Source organism: Rana temporaria, chromosome 10, assembly GCF_905171775.1.
Source record: "Rana temporaria chromosome 10, aRanTem1.1, whole genome shotgun sequence".
In the NCBI taxonomy this organism is placed as follows: domain Eukaryota; kingdom Metazoa; phylum Chordata; class Amphibia; order Anura; family Ranidae; genus Rana; species Rana temporaria.
The window spans coordinates 18,306,922-18,327,903 of record NC_053498.1 but is presented as its reverse complement, the minus strand read 5'-3'; the positions used below and the strand labels follow the sequence as shown (position 1 = coordinate 18,327,903).

The 20,982-nt window shown below is 44.1% G+C and overlaps 1 protein-coding gene across 2 annotated transcripts in view; it reads right to left on the bottom strand.

Annotated features, from left to right (window-relative positions):
• Window positions 1-298: 298 nt before the first annotated feature.
• The window catches only part of GRIK5 (glutamate ionotropic receptor kainate type subunit 5), a 447,945-nt gene continuing 427,261 nt past the window's right edge, over window positions 299-20,982 (bottom strand). The window contains exons 18-20 of one of the 2 annotated variants that reach the window (XM_040327322.1): window positions 10,807-10,935; window positions 7,096-7,238; window positions 299-1,445 (exon numbers count right to left, since the gene is read on the bottom strand). In XM_040327322.1, the coding sequence (XP_040183256.1) occupies window positions 987-1,445; window positions 7,096-7,238; window positions 10,807-10,935 (731 nt within the window). In that variant the 3' untranslated portion in view covers window positions 299-986. The remainder of the gene's footprint in view (window positions 1,446-7,095; window positions 7,239-10,806; window positions 10,936-20,982) is intronic. The other variant, XM_040327323.1, reaches the window with a different exon arrangement.

Sequence of the window (20,982 nt, the reverse complement as noted above, 5' to 3'; positions counted from 1 at the left end):
TTTTTTCCCCACCAAAGACGGTCCACCAGATATTTTTGTTTTATTTCCCCACCATAGATGGTCCACAAGCTATTTTTGTCTTATTTCCCCACCAAAGATGGTCCACAAGCTATTTTTGTCTTATTTCCCCAGCATAGATGGTCCATTCTATAGATGGTCCACAAGCTATTTTTGTCTTATTTCCCCAGCATAGATACTGTAGTCCATTCCATGTTGCCTGGCAAGAATTTTTTTGGATTTGTATGTTTTTTTTAATGACATATCCCTTTAAGGCAATGAAAAAAAGACAGACACCACGCAACGCTCCACTTAATTCATTTGTATCAAAGCTGTACGTATCATAATCAATCTCCCGAACACCTACGACACTCCCATGTCCTCTCACGGATATGCGGATATAAAAAGAAAAGGATAAACAGCAATACGTATATTGCTGATATAGAGATCAACAAAAACACACAGCAACTAGGATATATTTCTAAACCCGGCTGTGCATTCTAGATAGTTGTGATTTTGGAAGTCAGCAAATCGGAGCGGCAGCAGTCACCTTCCGGCAGATGTAGCGTTCCATGTGTCGTGCCGCCAATGCTGGATTAATGCATGTGGTGAGAACTGAGACCCTGAGCTGGGACAAACATCCTGGGTTTGACCCATCTACACACTGTAATCAATGCTGGGGCACCTTGAGAGGACAGGGCACTGACAAATGGTAGAGGTGACAACAGTACATGGTGTGTCAGGAGGGGGGCAGTCAATTTTTCGCACGCACAGCGTACATTGTAAAATACTGAGGCATCGCAGTGTTTCTGATGAATGCAGAGGAGGCTTCGTCAGGATCCCCCACCCCAAAACATTAGGGGGTACAGGGGGGACAGGAACGTGCGTTCAGGGTCCGAAAGCCCCCATGTTCTCTTTCTTTAATACCTCTTCTTCTCCTCCTCTTACACTAAAGGTCCAAACAACTAGTCTTCATGAGCCCTCCTACATCACTCGGGGGCACTGGCATCTAAGGGGTCTGCCAGTCTCCGATGATGTGAGAGGGGTGTCAGGTCCTCAGGAGGAGGAGGGGGTGGTGGTTTGGGAGACTGGGGTGGTCTCGGCAGCGGCGGTGGCCCCCTCAGAGTCTGTATCCTCCGACACTCCTGGCAGATTCTAAAATGGGCACACCCTCCCCCCCGACCTGAGGAAGACGTGGGGTCCTCCTGGAGCCTCTGGGCACCTGGGGCTGGTGGAGGGTGAGGTGGCGCTGGAGGGTGCTGGTGGGTCTGGTACAGTCGCCCATTACAGAGGCGTGTCTCCCTGGTGGCACGAGGCGGCCGGCTGAGAGAGAGGAGAGTCCTTCCGTGCAGGTGGCGAGGCGGCCTACGGCGATGGCGAGAGCGGGAGGTCTTTTTGCAGGACACGGCACTGCGAAGTTCACTCAGCATCTCTTGGCATACGGAAATCTGCAGCACAGGGAATAAAACCATTAAGTTAAAGAAGACCTTCTGAATTGACTCTTTGAAAGCAAAAGGCCCTAAATATAACAATAAAGTCATTTGAAAGATTCTACAGCTCTGTGCAAAAAAAACTTTCACTGTGTTCCATCATTTTTGACATTCAAGTACACTATATTTGCATCTACAGTGCCTGGAAAAAGTATTCACACCCCTTAAAACTTTCCACATTTTGTCATGTTACAATCAAACACGTAAATATAGTTTATTGGGATTTTATGTGATAGACCAACACAAAGTGGCACATAATTAGGAGGTGGATGAAAAATGATAAATGGTTTTCATTTTTTTTTACAAATAAATACCTGAAAAGTGTGGCGTGCATTTGTATTCAGCCCTCTTTAGGCCTGGTTTACATTGCTCTGACATGGAAGTTGGACGACATCCAATTGGACTTTGCCCTTTGACTTCATGTCCGACTTTGATATGACTTCAATGAACATAATCCGACTTTGAACCGACAATACCAGGCCCTTTGAGTTTGGTTGGAAACTTAAGGGGGGGAACCCCATGTAAAAAAGAAAAAGGCTTAACTGGTCTGACACAAGTGGGTCCCGGAGCATGATGGGACTGTGACGCCATAAGAGGCCTATATAAATAGGTGCGAGCCGCGCACCCGGCATTACATCGGGAAGAAGCGTTGCGTCAACCCTGGCTTTGGCCAATTATGGTTCTTCGTTTTTTGCGCGCTGTGATTTGCCAAGCATGCAGGGTCATGGTGCATGCTTGACCAATCATCAGCGCGCAATGCCGCAGTGAATTATGGGCCGTTGCGCATCACTCGAATTTGGTGTGAACGACCCGTTTTGTTCGAAATTCGTCGAACGTACGAACAGACAATGTTCGAGTCGAACATACGTTCGAATCGAAAACAAAGCTCATCCCTATTTACTATTATTAAAAGTAAAAGAAAATCCCACATTTTGGGTTGTCCCCAGAGAAGTAATAGAGGGGAAATCTTCCAATGGGGACACTAGTTCTGGTGACCTAGGGGGGGGGGGGGGGTACCAAGAAATTCCCTTTATTTACAGTGATTTCCTCTCACTTCCTGTTTGGCTATGGGACAGGAAGTGAAGGGAACTCTTTGCATATGGGACACAGATGGCGAAATAAAAATGTGGCAGGGGTTATAACCCTCCCCCTAAAATGCCTATAGTTCTACTTTAAAACAAAAACTCCTGGGTAAAAATCTCTGAGACAAGAAAGTAATGCCCCTGCATTAGCAGCCAAGTCATTCTAAATGGATGGCACTGCAATGTATCACACAAAGTACTTGTTGAGCATCGGCTATAAAAGCACTTGATATTTTCTGATTCTAAAGTGCCTTCAAGTGTTCCAGCACTCTCCCAGGAGATACAGGTGTGTACCTTTGACCATTTTGATTGCTGCTACTATTGCTTTTCGATGAATTGTTTCTGTGTCATTTTATCTCTAGAAGAACGTTCTACAATCTACACAGAACTGAACTTCATACGACAGATGGATAAGAAAAAAAAGCAGAATGGAAAAAAAAATGACAAATAAGAAGATAGAGAGTCAGATGACAGGATGGGGAATAAGAAAGAGGAAAGGAAATAATGGCCGTGTGGGAAGCGGAGAGCAGAACAGCAGAACAAACACAAGCGGCAGGGGACGGGAAGAGTGGGCGAAGAATATGCACTGACCCCTTCAGGGAGCCCGCTCAGAAAATCTGATGCAAAAAAAAAAAAAAAAGACCAGGCTTATGAAACAATAAAATACCCCGTGTGTGCTCATAGCAGGGGAGTCTAAGATGAAAAGGTTTAATTTATATCTTATGAAGGAATAACAAAGAGTATATGGAGGTGAACTGTGTACAAAGCTGTGTATTTCATTACAGTACTACATGAACTAATCTGGCATGTGCAAGTGTGATAAAGTATACTCAAGTATTCTCAATATCATAACTGTGGATGGTAATGTAGCGCTACGTGTGAGCCAAAAAGCAATGGCTGTGTACACCTAATGGGGTGTGACCATATATTGTGACACAAAGGATGTAATGGCAAAAATTGCACCACAACAAAAGGTCAAAGTCAAGGTCAAGGTCCTATAATGACTTCTAATATCTCTTGACTACATTGGTGATATATCTCCTTCAGGGGGCTCAGTTCTGCCCAACTGCTATAGAATTACAAAAACAAATTCCCTCTAGAGGATTCTCCATAAAAATTCCTAATAAATTATTGAGGAATCAGCCTGGGAGAAGTGACATCTTCCTTATGGAACATATAAATACAGAAATGTTTGTCTTTGGGACTTTAAGTTTGACACTGGTATTAATTAAATAAAAAACAGATTTATTGGTTCACACAAGATCTACAGTAGCCACAAACAGATGTCAAGTATATGAACAGATTCCTAATGTTGTACACATAATAATGCAGTAAAATACAATTTTCCATTATAAAGGTCCAAGATAAGTACAAAAATGCATTCCTAGTGATCCACGGACACCCCTAGGACACACGTTGGGTCACTAGATTGCATTCTTGTACTTATCTTGGACCTTTTATCATAGAAAATCATTTTTTACTGCAATATTGAGTACAACATTACTAATCTGTTCATATACTTGACATCTGTTTGTGGCTACTGTAGATCTTGTGTGAACCAATACATCTGTTGTTTTTTATTTCATTATTCCAGTGTCACACCTCATTTAAAGTCCCAAGGGCAAAAATGTCTGTATTTGTTTAACAGGGATGAAGGTGCGCCACGAGGTACACCAAGTCACACTTTATTGTTCTAAATCTTCCTTATGGAAATGTGGGAGAAGCTGTGAACCCCTAGAGTAGCTTTTCTTAGCCAAGGTTCTGTGAGAACCTAGGGTTCCTCCAGAGTTTGCAATGGGTTCTTTGAGCACTGATGGCGGACCTATCAGAAAAAGGTACAAACAGCCCAATCCCCAACAAAACCCTTTCAAATATGGTAGAGGAGGGTGAGGAGAGGCACATTAGGCCTCGTACACACGACCGAACATGTCTGCTGAAACTGGTCCACGGACCAGTTTCCGCGGACATGTCCGACCGTGTGTACGGCCTAGCGGACCGGATTCCTGGGCTAGCGGACAGGTTTCCAGCGGACAAAAGTTTCTTACCAAGCTAAGAAACATGTCCGCTGGAACCATGTCCGTCGGACATGTCCAATGGTCAGTACGACTCATCGGACATGTCCGCTGGTTATGATGTATAACCAGCGGCCCGAAATCCCGCACATGCGTCGAATTGATTCGACGCATGCGTGGAAGCATTGTCCTTCCGTGTCAGAGAACGTCGGTGTCGTCTACGTCACCGCGTTCTCTGTCCGCGGGGATTTTGTTCTGATGGTGTGTACACACATCAGACCAAACCCTCCCAGCAGACATGTCCGATGAAAACGGTCCGCGGACCGTTTTCATCGGACATGTCTGGTCGTGTGTACAAGGCCTTAGAGGTAATATCACTTGTTAAAGTGAACCTGCACCCAGATAATGGCATACTAGTACTATTTACATATTCGGTGGATAAGTAAAAGTAATTTAAAAAAAGCCCACATTTGTTTCTGTATCTTTTATTGTTTAATTTTTTTATCTTCTTGGGGTGAAATTTGTTTTCAAAGTTAACTGAAATCTTAGCTATTCTTCTATTACAACAGAATTTCGGCAGTCAGTCCTTTAAAGGGGTTGTAAAGGTTAGTTTTTTATTTTCTAAATAGGTTCCTTTAAGCTAGTGCATTGTTGGTTCACTTACCTTTTCCTTCGATTTCCCTTCTAAATGTTTTTTTTCTTTGTTTTCTTTGTCTGAATTTCTCACTTCCTGTTCCTCCTCAGTAAGGTGTTCAGTAAGCTGTTCTAAATGACCGCTCGGATGATGGTGGAAAGCTTACTGAGGAGAAACAGGAAGTGAGAAATTCAAACAAAGAAAAAAAACATTTAGAAGGGAAATCGAAGGAAAAGGTAAGTGAACCAACAATGCACTAGCTTAAAGGAACCAATTTAGAAAATTAAAGACGAACCTTTACAACCCCTTTAATGTAAATGCATAGTGAAAATTTCTAAGCTGTTAGAAACACATTGAAACCTGACTTTAGAGCAGCCTTTCTCAACCAGGTGTCGGTGGAACCCTGGGGTTCACTGAGAGGTAGCTGGGGATTATTTTAGTAATTTCCATCCTTTAGATAAGCTACTGCTGACAGCACTTATTTTTTCCAGCTATTTTCAAGGGGCTTCTGACCCCCAATATAAAGAACATTTTCCCCACTGACCAGCATTATAAATGGGCACTTCTCCACCGACCAGTCTATGGGTGACTTTTATATTGACCACCCATGTTAGGGTACACCACAGTTCTCACTGCCTGATTTTCCTTTTCTGGACATTAATATTTTCTTTTTATTAAATTTTTATTATTAAACTCAATATTTTTCCATAAAGCAGCCCTGGGTGTCAAATATGCTAAGTACGCCACATTTTTCATTCTTTAATTTATTCTTAGACCTACAACATAATGTTCACATAATGTCTCGTGAGCTGAAGATATAATAATTATTAGTAGGGGTTCCCTAAGACCTGAATTTTCAAGGGTTTCTCCATGGTAAAAAGGTTGAGAAAGCTTGTTCTAGATTCTTTATTGTGGGGATATTGAGAAAGAAAATCTAAAAGCAGCTAGGGCGGTAATGCCGCGTACACACGATCATTTTTCAGCATGAAAGAAAAAACGTTGTTTTTCAGCATGTTGAAAAAACGAAGTTTTCCCAACTTCATCATTAAAACGATGTTGCCAACACACCATCGTTTTAAAAAAATTATCTAGCGAAGCGCGGTGACGTACAACACGTACGACGGCACTATAAAGGGGAAGTTCCATTCGCCCCTTGGGCTGCTTTAGCTGATTCCGTGTTAGTAAAAGACGATTCGCGCTTTTCTGTCTATTACAGCGTGATGATTGTGCTTACTCCATTATGAACGGTAGTTTTACCAGAACGAGCGCTCCCGTCTCATAACTTGCTTCTGAGCATGCGTGGGTTTTTTTTACGTCGTTTTAGCCCACACACGATCACTTTTTACAACCCGAAAAACGACATCGTTTAAAACGACGTTAAAAAATGCAGCATGTTCGAATTTTTTTTGGGCGTTTTTCAGAACCTGAAAAATTATGTGAAGCCCACACACGATCATTTTAAATGGCATTTTTGAAAAACATTGTTTTTTTAATGCCGAAAAATGATCGTGTGTACGCGGCATTAGAGATGGCTTGTTTCAAAGCTCTTTTACTGTTTGTAAAGACCTTGCAAATAGTTGAATGCCCATAGTCTGGGCACAGGTGCACTTTAAAGTGACATTGTTATGAGAAAAATATGAGGGCTACCATTGCTGGCCTCTTTTGAAAATGCTAGTTGCCTAGTTGTGTCTGGCTTTAAGTCACAGACCTGGAACAAGCATGCTGTAAATTATTGTCAGAAAAGTGTCTGACGTCCTTATTTCTATACTTGTTCCAGGTCAGGGACTGAGAAATCATTGAAAAGCAAACATTAGCATTGCAACCAGGGACAGTGCTAAGCTGTTAAAGGTGGATAAACACTTGATTGTGATGTACTGTACTTTTTCCATTTTGTCACTCGCCTCCTCGTTGTCCACTGAACGTCTCGTTGACCAGACGAACTCCATGATCGCAACAAATACGGCAATGATGAGACCGCAGATCAAAACCACAAAGATGCCTCCAATGTTCTCCATCCCCAGCCCTGTAAATACAAACACATTATAAATGAAAGGATGGTCTTTAGGTCACTGATCAAAACATGGAAATAGCTGTAATAAATCCCAAACTACCCAAGCAACTACAACATGATTTTCAGCCATGTGACTGGAAATTTCTGCAACATTCCTATGACCATCCATTCCAACCTGATTGTCATTGAATTTGGTTTTGATTGTTAGATTATTGCCAGTTGGTCCAATCTTCCCATAATGGTTCTCTGCAATATTGCTTTGTCTAGTTATCAGAAGAAGTTATAGTCAGTCTATCTATCTATCTATCTATCTATCTATCTATCTATCTATCCATCCATCTATCTCCTTACCGGGTAAATTCATCAGCCCGGATTCACATACATTGGCGCATATTAATGCCGGCGTAGCGTATCTAATATACGCTACGCCGACGTAGCGCAGAGAGGCAAGCACCGAATTCACAGAGCACTTGCCACCGAAACTGCGCTGGGTTCCCTCGGCGTAAGCCGTCGTAGGTGGAAGTGGGCGTGAGCCATGCTAATGAGGCGTGACCCCATGCAAATGATGGGCCGAGTGCCATACAAGTACTTAAAACGAACGGCGCATGCGCCGTTCCGTGGACGTATCCCAGTGCGCATGCTCAGAATCACGTCGGAGCTACTCCCTAAGATACGCCGGATCACCGCCTACGACGTGAACGTAACCTACGCCCAGCCCTATTCACATACTACGTAAACAACGTAAAATACGACGGCTCTGTTCCCTGATCCATACCTTTGCATGAGTTGCGCCTCCTATATGTTGAATAACTTTACGCCGGACGTACCCCTTACGCAAACCGCGTATATTATGCGCCGGGCGCAAGTAAGTTAGTGAATCGGCGTATCTCCCTCATTTGCATATGTGCATAGAAAATCAATAGGAGCGCCCCTTGCGGCCAGCGTAAATATGCGCCCACGATACGCTGGCGTAGGAGAGTTACGTCGGTCATAGGCAGCCTATTTTCAGGCGTATCTCAGATTGTGGGCACGGCGCATAGATACGACCGCGCATAGATAGACTTACGCAGCGTATCTCGAGGCGTATCTTGTGAATCCGGGCCTATCTATCTATCTCCTGACCAGGAAATTCATCCTCTCTACTTGTCCTGGTGACCATTGTCACCTCAACAGAAAGTGACTGGAAAACCCAAATTTTTGAGTTCCCTGCAGAATAGGGGGTTAGGGGAAATTTTCCAATGGGAACACCTGTTCTGGTGACACTTTGGAGAATTTTCCCTTAGCTTCTTGTGTCTCTAGGAGACGGGAAATAAGGGGAAACTGCCAGGAGTCTTCACCACAAAAAATCAATTTTACATACACTTTAAAGCCTAATCCTGGTAGTTTTTTTGGCTGTTGTCTTTGATATGAGGAACGGTTATATTATATTTTCATTGCCGTTTCTGTTCCAGGACAGGAAGTGAGGTGAACTCTCCAGAATGGGAAAAAAGAAACATGGCAGTGGTTCTAACCCTTCCACATTCTGAACAAATATTAATACATTTGGCTGGAGTTATGTTTGTAAAGGAAACCAAGTGTCAGAAATAGATTGCAGATTTTTTTTTAGTCACGTGACTAAAAATCATCCCACGGGCTTTGGCGTGGTCTGTGATGCAGCAGAACCAGCTAAATGCATTCAGTGGCATATAGGAAAAATGCAGGGGTAGCAGCCATGATTGTCTAGTAGCATTACTCCCCTGCAGGACAGTCATCCTTGAAATCCACAATGACATCTGTTAAGTGATGTTTGTAGAGGGCAATGATAACTTCCATTATAGGTGCTCTGTATAGTGACCCTTTATTGTATAGAGAGGCCCGGAGTAGAACCCCAAGTCAATAAACGGAGGGCCGGCATGACAGGGGTTAAAGGGGCTTGGGGCACAGAGAGTTGACAGTAAGGGGCGTTTTCAGGGGCATTACTTAGGGCTGTTTAAAGTTTGGTCAATTGTTGCTGGAGGGGGGGGGGGGGGCAATTGTAGTTGGAACTACTGTTGAGGGAGAGGTCTACTAGATCTGGGGGAGTATTTTGTTGCAAGTGGGGGGGTAGTTTATTGTAGCTCGCTACATGGGATCTATTTTATTGCTTCAATTGTTACCATTGATACATTCCAAACAAATTACTTAGCACTATAAAGTATACTTGATTCTGTACTCTCTAAAAAGGGTGGTACTGGGAGGTGGGTAGGTGGTGGAAGCAGGGTGCGTTGCTCAAAAGTGGGTAAGTGGTGTAGACGGGGGTAACTCAGAAGGGGGGAGTACCTGGACCTATTCTCTGAGGAAAAAGGCCCTCAAAATATTTGGCCAGGTTAGATGACCTTTTCTCACTGACACTGGGCACAGAAGACATCAGAGGTTCCTGTTTGTAGATCATGGGGGAACTTTCACTGCAGAAATTAAAGTCCCTGTGTTTTTCAGGAACATCAGGCATGAGCAGTGTGTATAGAAGATTGGGATGGCTTCTGGATTCCTCTAGGTCAGGGGTCTCAAACTAATGGCCCTCCAGCTGTTGCAAAACTACAAATCCCATCATGCCTTTGCCTGTGGGAGTCATGCTTGTAAAGCCTCGTACACACGATCAGTCCATCCGATGAGAACGGTCTTAAGGACCGTTGTCATAGGTTAACCGATGAAGCTGACTGATGGTCCGTCGCGCCTACACACCATCAGTTAAAAAAACGATCGTGTCAGAACGCGGTGACGTAAAACACAACGACGTGCTGAAAAAAACTAAGTTCAATGCTTCCAAGCATGCGTCGACTTGATTCTGAGCATGCGTGGATTTTTAACCGATGGTTGTGCCTACTAACGATCGGTTTTGACCTATCGGTTACCAATCCATCGGTTAAATTTTAAAGCAAGTTGGCTTTTTTTTAACCTATGGTTAAATAACCTATGGGGCCCACACACGATCGGTTTTGACCGATGAAAACGGTCCTTCAGACAGTTGTCCTCTGGTTAACCGATCGTGTGTACGAGGCCTAACTGTCAGCCTTGCAATGCCTATGGGACTTGTAGTTCTGCAACAGCTAGAGGGCCGCCAGTTCGAGGCCACTGCTCCTGCTAGGTGTTTGCCTGAAGTTCAGCCTTAATGTCTCATGTTTTTCATGATGAAAGCATAAAATCGTTTCTAAAATGTCTTCAAACAGTCAAACTCCAGCACACTTACACCAGGGCTCAGTATAAAATCATTAGGCCTGTAACAGAAAAGTACAAGGAAGAAGATGCAGACAGAGAGAGATGACATGAAGAGAGCAACTGGAGTTGGTCAAATGAAGCATGAAACCAAAGCTGAGTTGAGATGTTGAGAAGCAAGGTTGTTTAGCTGGTGCAGTAACAGGCTAATGCTATGAGTTGGTTACCAGCATGAGACGAGGTGACAGATGACCCAGTAGAGGACGTTTCTCTATTCCAGTCTGAGATAGTGAGAAGGAAAATGTGCAATGAGATTGAAACATGAAAAGATAAATAGAATAGATAGGTTTGATACTTTGGTTCTGAACAGACAGAATCGTGAGGCTACAAAGCCCTTAAGACCTCTGACCTTTGGCTCGATGGTCCTCCTCCTTCGGACACTTGCTGCCTTCCCACCACTTGCGTTTTAGTATCTCTAATCGATTGTTCTCTTGCAGTTGAAGGATCGCAAGTGTGATCTCATCTCTGTACGGTGATTCTGGGGGAACAAAGAGAAAAACATGTTGTGATCACATTTAAGAAATACATTTTCTCCAGTCTTTTAGTCCTCCCTCTGTAGCTCCATCTCTCTTCTCAACTGTTCCTTGGGGCGAAGCATTGTAGTTACACCTACCTTTCCCTCAACCCAACCTTCTTGAACTGTCTTATGTATATAAAAGATGAAGATGGAGATTAAACAAAATTAAAACAAGGCCGCTTCCTTTTTTCTTCAATTCATCTTAACAACTGAAAGAACTCTTCCTTACCAGAGGGATGAGATATAATAAAATGTTTAATTTGTATTTTATTGGTAATCAGATTTAGTTTGGCATTTTTTTTTTTTCTCATTTCTTTTGGATGTTGTTTGTTTTGAGTACATTTTCTTCCATGATATATGTGCCAGAAAAAAAAATTCAACAAATAAAATATGGATTAAAAAAACTCTTCCTAGTTCCATAGAATTAATATGTACTGTTTTTGTGCTTTTTTTTTTCTCTCCATCCCAACATATGTTAATTCAAAGACATATATACATTGACATTTTTATTATTTTTCATCTTAATAACGGTGTCCATTCATACACCATTTTTATACATTGGCCCGGATTCACAAAGCACTCACGCCGACGTATTTTGAGATACGCCGCGTAAGTGTAAATATGCGCCGTCGTATCTGTGCGCCGTGCCCACAAAACTAGATACGCCTGAAAATAGGCTTCCTACGACCGTCGTAACTTGCCTACGCCGTCGTATCTTGGGCGCATATTTCCGCTGGGCGCATTTGCCGCTCCCATTGATTTTCTATGCACATATGCAAATGAGGGAGATACGCCGATTCACGAACGTACTTGCGCCCGGCGCATAATATACGCGGTTTGCGTAAGTCGTACGTCCGGCGTAAAGTTATTCCCCATGTATGAGGCGCAACTCATGCTAAGGTATGGACCAGGGAACACAGCCGTCGTATTTTACGTCGTTTACTTAGAACGTAAATAGGGCTGGGCATAGGTTACGTTCACGGTCGTAGGCAGTGATCAGTCGAATCTTAGGGAGTAGTTCCGACGTGATTCTGAGCATGCGCACTTGGATGCGTCCACGGGACGGCGCATGCGCCGTTCGTTTTAAGTACTTGTATGGCACTCGGCCCATCATTAGCATGGCTCATGCCCACTTCCACCTACACCGGCTTACGCCGAGGGAACCCAGCGCAGTTTGGGAGTCAAGTGCTTTGTGAATTCGGTGCTTGCCTCTCTGCGCTACGTCGGCGTAGCGTATATTAGATACGCTACGCCGGCATAAATATGCGTCAATGTATGTGAATCCGGGCCATTGTTTATATCTGTCTTGTAATATATTAGAATTCACATCAAACATATCTTTAATTTATGTAATACCAGTTATTGCTTATCGTAGATTAGCTTAAAGTGGATGCAAACCCGATTTTTTTTTTTATGTCACAATGTACAGTATAAGATTTCCTATCATCTGTGCCCAGTCTTGCCACACAGAGTTAACCCAGCTCTGAGCAATCCTCTTTTATTGTTCAGTGAAATAAAACGGACTTACAGAGAAAAACCTTAGTCCGTTCCGCCCCCTTGCTGTGAGTGACAGGTTATTTACATATCTCATGCACTAGCCTGGAGACAGGCATTATTTTTTAATTCCCACCCCCACTCCTTTTCTGAAGTCATGTGGTTACTTTTCTGGATTTTGAGTGGATGTTGGTGATCATAGCAGAATTTATTGTAAGGAATACACAGGAAAAAATGCATGTTGACAAGGGGAGTGTAGAGGAGGGCGGGGAGTCTACTGACATCACAACTCCACCCACAGAGCTGTGACCCACCATAGAGGAACCAAGTTCCCATTGACTTCCACTCCCTCTGCAATGATGCTGCGGTTGAGCGCCACCTGCAGTGGAGAAAGCAGACTGCACCTGCCTACACTTAGCTAGGGGTTCCTTGAACCGAATGACCTGATTTGTTGTTGCCTTCATAGTTTCAGAGCTGGTACAACAAGCTACAGCCAACAACACCAATTACATTTTTAGCTGTCTGTAAGGGTCGCAATCTGACCTCCACTGTAAAGCAGGCCATACATGGAGCAAAATTAGCTTGATTCCCCCATCAACACAGACAGTGTTGACAGGAGAATCTCTCCTGTGAAGCCATTGTGTTTTCCTGATGGGGAGCGGCGGCAGCCATCCCTGCTGGGAGAAGACAGTAATTATTGTTAGCAGCTTTACTAGCTGTAAAGCCCCGTACACACGATCGGAATTGCCGATGGAAAAAGTCAGACAGACTTTTTCCATCGGAAATTCCGACCGTGGCCCAGATTCTCAAAGGGCTTACGACGGCGCAACGCCATTTGCGCCATCGTAAGTCCTAATCTGGGCCGTCGTATCTATGTAACTGATTCTTAGAATCAGTTACGCATAGATATCCCTTAGACCTGACAGGCGTAAGGCTCTTACGCTGTCAGACCTTAAATGCAATTTTTTTTCCCGCCGCTAGGTGTCGCCTCGTCGTTTTCCCCGTCGCCTATGCAAATTAGCTATTTACGCCAGATTCCCGAAAGTACGCGCGGACGACGCAGTGAATTTACGACGCTTCCGTAAGCGTAAACTTGCCCCTGCTATATGAGGGGCAAGTTTACGAAGGTCCTTCGTATGCCATGTTAAGTATGGCGTCGGGTCAGCGTCGGCTTTTTCCGTCGTTTACGTTGTTTTCCTAAGTCGTCCGCGAATAGGACGATCGGCGCAGGGGGGCGCGCTTAATTTAAATACAAGCCGCCCCCTTTGAATTACGCGGCCTTACGCCGGGCCATTTACACTATGCCGCCGCAAATTACGGAGCAAGTGCTTGGAGAATACGGCACTTGCTCCAGTAATTTGCGGCGGCGTAGTGTAAATGGCTTACGCTACGCCGCCGCGGATTCTACAAGAATCTGGCCCCGTGTGTATGCCCCATCGGAGTAATTCCATCGGAAATTCTGATGACTTCCATCAGAGTTTACATAATGAACATGTTTTATTTTACTCCGATGGAATTCCGTCGGAATTCTGATGTGAATTTGGTCGGATAAATGTCCGATCGTGTGTACAGGGAACAAGTGTAGTTATAATCGCATGCAAAATCTGGCAGGTTGGTTGTACGATCAGCTTAGTACATTCAGCCTGCCCGTACATGGTTTGAATAGCTAGTGGGAAAAATACACCCCCAGAAGCCAACCATAGACTGTTCTAATCTCGGCTGGTTCAACAAGAACCAGCCGAGATTCGAACAGTCTATGGTTGGCTTTAGGGGGGGGACATTTTTCCCACAAGCCCCCAATGTAGGGGACATTCTTCCAACTGAATTGTTTTTTGAAGGAGTTCCCCGAAACCGGAAAATGATTTCAAAAGGTTGAAAACTGTTTTGCTATTTTGAAAAGCTGAAAACAGTACGTCGGGGCTTAACTAATCCTTTTCTGTATTTGCATTCTTCATGGTTGGCAGAACTGGAAGTGCGGCAGTGGTGTGTCCTTTGCTTTCATATTTTGTGATAAAAGGCGTCCCTCTTTCTCATCTCAGAAAATTGGGAGGTATTCTAACACAATAGGCCACATGTTTTCATATAGGCTCTTCGCTTTGTGCAATCAATCTCTGAAAACGTGATTTAGATTAAACGCCCAAATCCCTTTTGCCGGCAACTGAAGTTCTCTACAGAGAGTTAAGTTTTCAGCTGTCGAGAGACTACTGGCATGCTGTGCCAGCTAAGACCACCTGCTTCCATTGTATGCTTGCGCTGTGGACTTACTGTGAGTCGCTTTCCTGCTTGCGCTATCTTAATTACTATATTTTTTTAGGGACATTGATGCACCATCAACCCAGATGGTCTAAAAGTTCCCAGGAAGAGTGGCCATCTGCCAGAAAGCAATTAATTGAAACAGCTTGAGAGGAAAGCAGCAGTGAAAAGAATTAGCATGCAACAGCCTCGGAACTGTAATATACTGCCCCTTGTTCCTTTTAAGTATCATTAAAATAAACTCTCTGGCCCGGTAAGACTTTCCGACTCCTGGCCTCGCGGCCACTGTAAAAGTCGACAATGATGTAGCACTTCTGGTAAAATTTAAAAAAATGAAAAAAAAGTTACAAGAAATCCAGATAAAAAGCAAAACTATTTCTGCTAAAAGCTTAACTCTGGGTAATCAGCTAAATATATAGATAATATATATATATATATACATATGAAAGTCATTTTACTTGCTGAAAAATGTATATTTCTGAGATTTATGAAGCTCTGCAATTGGCACAGTCCTGCCTGGGAAGGCAGGAGACCTGAAATTTCTTTGGTGCAGTTAGGTAAGACTTACAGGTCTTGTCGCTCCTCCAGCTTGTGATTGGACAGTGAAGGGAGAGACAGTAAACTGATGAATGTCTCGGGATATCCTTTTTGTTTGAATTTACTGGTCAGCTTAGCACCCTGATAGGCATATAGGCATAATCCTTTGTCCTAGAACAGTTCCTGCGCAGCCTATGGAACTGCCCCGGGGGAACATTATTCTTCCACATAGGGTGGTGGCAGCTGAAAATAGGAGTTCCCACTAGTGGGTTTATAGTAATTTTTTGTTAAAATCACTCCTTCTTCATGAAACAATTCAAGATCTAAAAAGACCAAAGATAAGGGGGTCAAGCACATGTGTAAATTTTAGACCTAGGTCATTGCAGCTATAGGGCCAGATCCACAAAGATCTGCCTATCTTTAGGCAGGCGTAGCGTATCTCAGATACACTACGCCGCCGTAACTTACAGCGTACTTTCCGTATCCAGAAAGAATTTGTGCCGTAAGTTACGGCGGCGTAGTGTAAATGTGTCGGCGTAAGGGCGCGCAATTCAAATGACTAACATGTGGGCGTGTTTTATGTTAATTCAACTTGACCCCACGTAAATGACGTCTTTTTTGAACGGCGCATGCGCCGTCCGTGGGGGTATCCCAGTGCGCATGCTCAAAATCACGTCGCAAATAGTCAATGCTTTCGACATGAAGTAATTTACGCAAAGCCCTATTCGCAAAAGTTTTACGCAAACAATGTAAACGACGGAAAATTCGACGCTGTCCCGACGTCCATACTTAACATTGCGTACGCCTCATAGACCCAGGGGCAACGTTACGCCGAAAAAATCCTTACGTAAACGACGTAAAAAAATGCGCCGGGCGGACGTACGTTTGAGAATCAGCGTATCTAGCTAATTTGCATACTCTACGTGGAAATCAACGGAAGCGCCACCTAGCGGCCAGCATAAATATGCACATAGGATCCCATCTTATGTTCGATCGTTCGTCGAAATACGAACAAAACGGGTCGTTCGCGCCAAATTCGAGTTACGTTTCACAGACCATAATTCACTGTGGCATCGCTGACTGATGATTGGCCAAGCATGCACTATGACCTGCATGCTTGGCCAATCACAGCTTGCAAAAAACGGAGAGCCATAATTGGCCGAAGCCAGTTAATGTTACAGTGTGTAGAGGATATATATACATCCCAGGTGTTGTACATATATTTATACACTGTATAGTTTAGCTAGATCAGTTCTTCCTAATTTACTGGCAGGCAGGTGATTGTGCTAGCTGCAGTATTCTTACGTGGTTTATTGCCTGTGTCCTCTGTAGTTTGCACCTAAAGCTACTTGGTGTGTACTGGCCATGTGCTCTGTAGTTTGCACCTAAAGCTACTTGGTGTGTACTGGCCATGTGCTCTGTAGTTTGCACCTAAAGATTCAGGAGCAGTGATTTTAATGATGCTTAAATAAAAAAAAAAAAAAAAAAACAATTCCTTTAACCACTTCCATACCAGGTACTTACGCAGCTTCCCGCCCAAGCCAATTTTCAGCTTTCAGCACTGTCGCACTTTGAATGGCAATTGCGCGGTCATGCTACACTGTACCCAAACAAAATTGGCGTCCTTTTTTCCCCACAAATAGAGCTTTCTTTTGGTGGTATTTGATCACCTCTGCGATTTTTTTTTTTTGCGCAACAACTAAAAAAAGGCTGAAAATTTGGAAAAAAAATTACGTTTTTATTTTTTTCTGTTAATTTTTTTGTAAATAAGTTTTCTCTTTCAATTACGGGCACTGATATGGCGGCACTAATGGGCACCGATGAGATGGCACTGATGGACATCGATGAGGTAGTACTGACGGGCACAGATGAGGTGGCACTGATTGGCGGCGCTGGTATGCGACACTGATGGGCACACATAGGCGGCACTGATGGGCACACATAGGCGGCACTGATGGGCACACGTAGGCGGCACTGATGGGCACACGTAGGCGGCACTGATGGGCACACATAGGCGGCACTGATGGGCACTCATGGGCGGCACTGGGCACTCATAGGCGGCACAGATGGGCACTCATGGGCGGCACAGATGGGCACTTATGGGTGGCACAGATGGGCACTGCTAGGTGGGCACTGGGCATGGATGGGCACTGTGGGGTGGCACTGATGGACACTGGGGTGGCGCTGATGGACACTGGGGTGGCGCTGATGGACACTGGGGTGGCGCTGATGGACACTGGGGTGGCAGCACTGATTGTTGCCAGTCAGTGCCCATTTGTGGGCACTGACTGGCATCTTTTTTCTTTATGGTTTTTTTTTTTTTTTTTTTTTTTAGACTTTTTTTTTTTTGGCTTTTTTTTTTTTTTTTGCCCACCCTGGTGCTCCAGGGTGGGCATCCCTGGAGGTCCAGTGTGGCGATCCGAGGGGGGGCTGCGCTGATAAACAATCAGCGCTAACCCCCCCTGTCAGGAGAGCCGCAGATCGGCTATCCTCTACTCGCGTCTGTCAGACGCGAGTGAGGAAGAGCCATCGGCGGCTCTTCCTGTTTACATCGTGATCAGCCGTGGTTGGACACGGCTGATCACGTGGTAAAGAGTCTCCGCCGGAGGCTCTTTACCGAGATCGGAGATGCAGGGTGTCAGACTGACACCCCGCATCACCGATCGCCGCGATGCGCGCCCCCACGGGCGCGCGCGGCATGAAATCCTGCAGGACGTTCTAGAACGTCCTGTCAGGATTTCATAACCACTTCCCGGACGTAAATCGGCCATAGGCCGGGCGGGAAGTGGTTAAATATTGTACCTGCTGGGTGTCTATAGTATGCCTGTGAAAACGTCTTTGAAAACCCGGGTCTTGCCCGAGGGAACATGTATCAATGGAAAAAAAGATTTAAAAACAGTCTTTTGTTTTCAGGAGTCCTAAAAAAACTACTGTTTTTAAAACTTTTTTTCCATTGATACATGTTCCCTGGGGCAAGACCCGGGTTCTCAAAGATGTTTTACAACAATAACTTGCATATTAGGCTTTAAAATGAGCACTTTTGAATTCGAACGTTTGAGTCCCATAGACGTCAATGGGGTTCTAAATGTTCGCGTGAACGTTCGGTCCGTACAAAGGTTCTGGTGCGAACGGAACAGGGGGGTGTTCGGCTCATCCCTACTTCTGACATTAACCATTCATGTGAACAGATTCAATAGGATGGCCTACCGAACAGATGCAAGTAAAAATTTGCAAGAGGTTGCTCAAGTTCTTTCAATGCAAATAAGTGATTTGAGAAGACTATTTTTAGAGTTAAAAGTTAGCACAGAGATCTGGAGTCCAGGTTCTACTAAACCCTGCGTATGAAAAAAACTACGATTTAGCGGAAAGAAGGCTATTTTTGAGAAATAGACATAAACATAATCATAAGTATGATAAGTCATACAGTTGTAGTCATATTGTTAAAGGCTCAGTCCATCCAGAAGTAATATTGTAGTAATTGGTGAGTCAATTCCTGATTTCTTATATGTCATGGATGCTCCAACAGTAAGGCCGGCCATAGACAGTTTGAATCTTGGCCAGTTCAGCAGGGACCAGCCAAGATTTAGACCATGCGTGAGCAGGCTGATTGTACCCAAATTTCTTATGGCCAAGCAATTTTCCCTTAATTTGATGAATAAGGTAAAGCTCTACTGACTCCCATCATCCAATCACGTGCATACAAATTTGCAAAAATACTGTTTTTTAAATCTTCCTTGCACAGAAGTGGGTATTCTGCGTAAAGTGAATTTGCACTGCATTCCGCAAGCCAATGGAACATTCCCTTGTAAAGTGCAAGTTCTATTATAAAGTGATCAGCTTAATTGCCTCTAGCAAATGAACTCAATAGAGTTCCCAAGGAATAGTACAAGTTATCAAGTTAAAGCGGAGGTTCCATTCCAAAAAAAAGTCAGCAGCTACTAACACTGTAGCTGCTGACTTTTAATAAGGACACTTACCTGTCCTAGCCGCTAGCGATGTCGGCCCGCGCCGAGGCCGATCCTCGATCCTGGCAGCTCCAAGCGCCGCCATCCACAGTAAGGGAAACAGGCAGTGAAGCCCGTTTCCTACTGCGCATGCGCGAGCAGCGCGGCGCTTTGTGAATGGGCCGGCTGCTTTCTGGGACACACACAGTTCCCAGAATGCAGCGCGCCCCATTCACAAGAAGACACCGAGTGTAGGAGGAGGAAGAGAATCCACCGCGGAGGATGAAGAGGCAGATTTGGCACTTCTGCATAGCAACAGCTATTTAGGGTAAATAAAACATTTTTTATTTTTTTTATTTTTGGTGGAAACATATTTTTTATGTGGAAACTCCACTTTAACTCTAGAGCAGGGGTCTCCAAATGTTTCAGTACGAGGGCCACATTGTATAATTTACAAATATTTGCGGGCCGAACACAAATGAGTTTTATAGATCATTGAATAATAAATTATTAAATATGCTTTACTTGGATCTTTTTTGGAATCAGAATGATATGATTCAGAACAAAAGAGAAATAATTTAAGTAAAATTCTCCCTTACATCAGGATCAGAGTCCACCTTTAGGGATTTCCCCTTACATTGGAGTCATCATCAGATTCCCCCCTTACATCACAGTCCCCCTTTACATCAGGACCCCCTTACATTGGGATACACATCAGTAAAGACCAAATGATCTGGACCCGAACTCGACAAGCTTGCTTTGCGTACACACTGTCAAGACCAAATCTCCTCGTTCTCAAACTCAGTGACGTACAACACATACAATGGCAGGGGAAGTTCGATTCCACTGGCACAACCCTTGGGGCTGCTTTTGCTAATCTCATGTTACTGCGTGTTAAGTAAAAGTTTGGTAAGAGACGAGTTGCACTTTTCAGTCTGTTACAGCGTGAAAAATGTGTTATCTCCATTACAAATGCTACTTTTACTCCCGTCTCATACTTTATTCTGAGCATGCGCGGGTTTCTTAGCATACACACGCTCGAGTTTCTCGTCGAAAACCAGCCCGACGAGGAACACGACCAGGAAGTTGAGACTCCCGTCGAGTTCCTCGACAGTTTCCTCGATGAAAATTGTACACACGACCGGTTTCCTCGGCAAAAAAGCTCTGCCACCAAGTTTCTTGATGGATTCTGTCGAGTTTCTCGGCCTTATTCTGTGCACATCTGGCTGGATAAAACCTTGTAGAAGTCTAGATGTGGCCTGTGGGCCATAGAGCAGGCATTCCCAAGTAGGGTTCGGTGGAACCCTAGGGTTTCTCCAGAGGTTGCTAGGGGTTCCTTGAGCTGTGGATGATTGATCTCCCATCTGATGTTGCCTGTGCAGTTCTGAGCCCAATTATTCTAAGGGTTCCTATGGGGTGAAAATATTGAGAAAGGCTGCTCTAGAGCATCCACCAAAGGAAGAAAGCATCAGGTTTGCATGGACTGACCCTTTAAGTAACTGACAAATGCACATTACTGTTCTAAACAATCTCACTGGGAAATAAAACTCTCACATGTTGTGTGGATTTAAAATGAGATAACAATTATTTTTTATATAGGGACCATTTCCGTATTTGCTCTGCAGTTCTCTTAAGCACACATATTGAAAAACGTAACTATAAATTGTAGACCTGGTATTCCACCAGTTACACCACAAGGGGGCACCAGTGCACTGTACACAGGCCATCGTATCATATTGCATCAATTGGCACCCATCAGTCTGGCAGGCAACATTTCCTT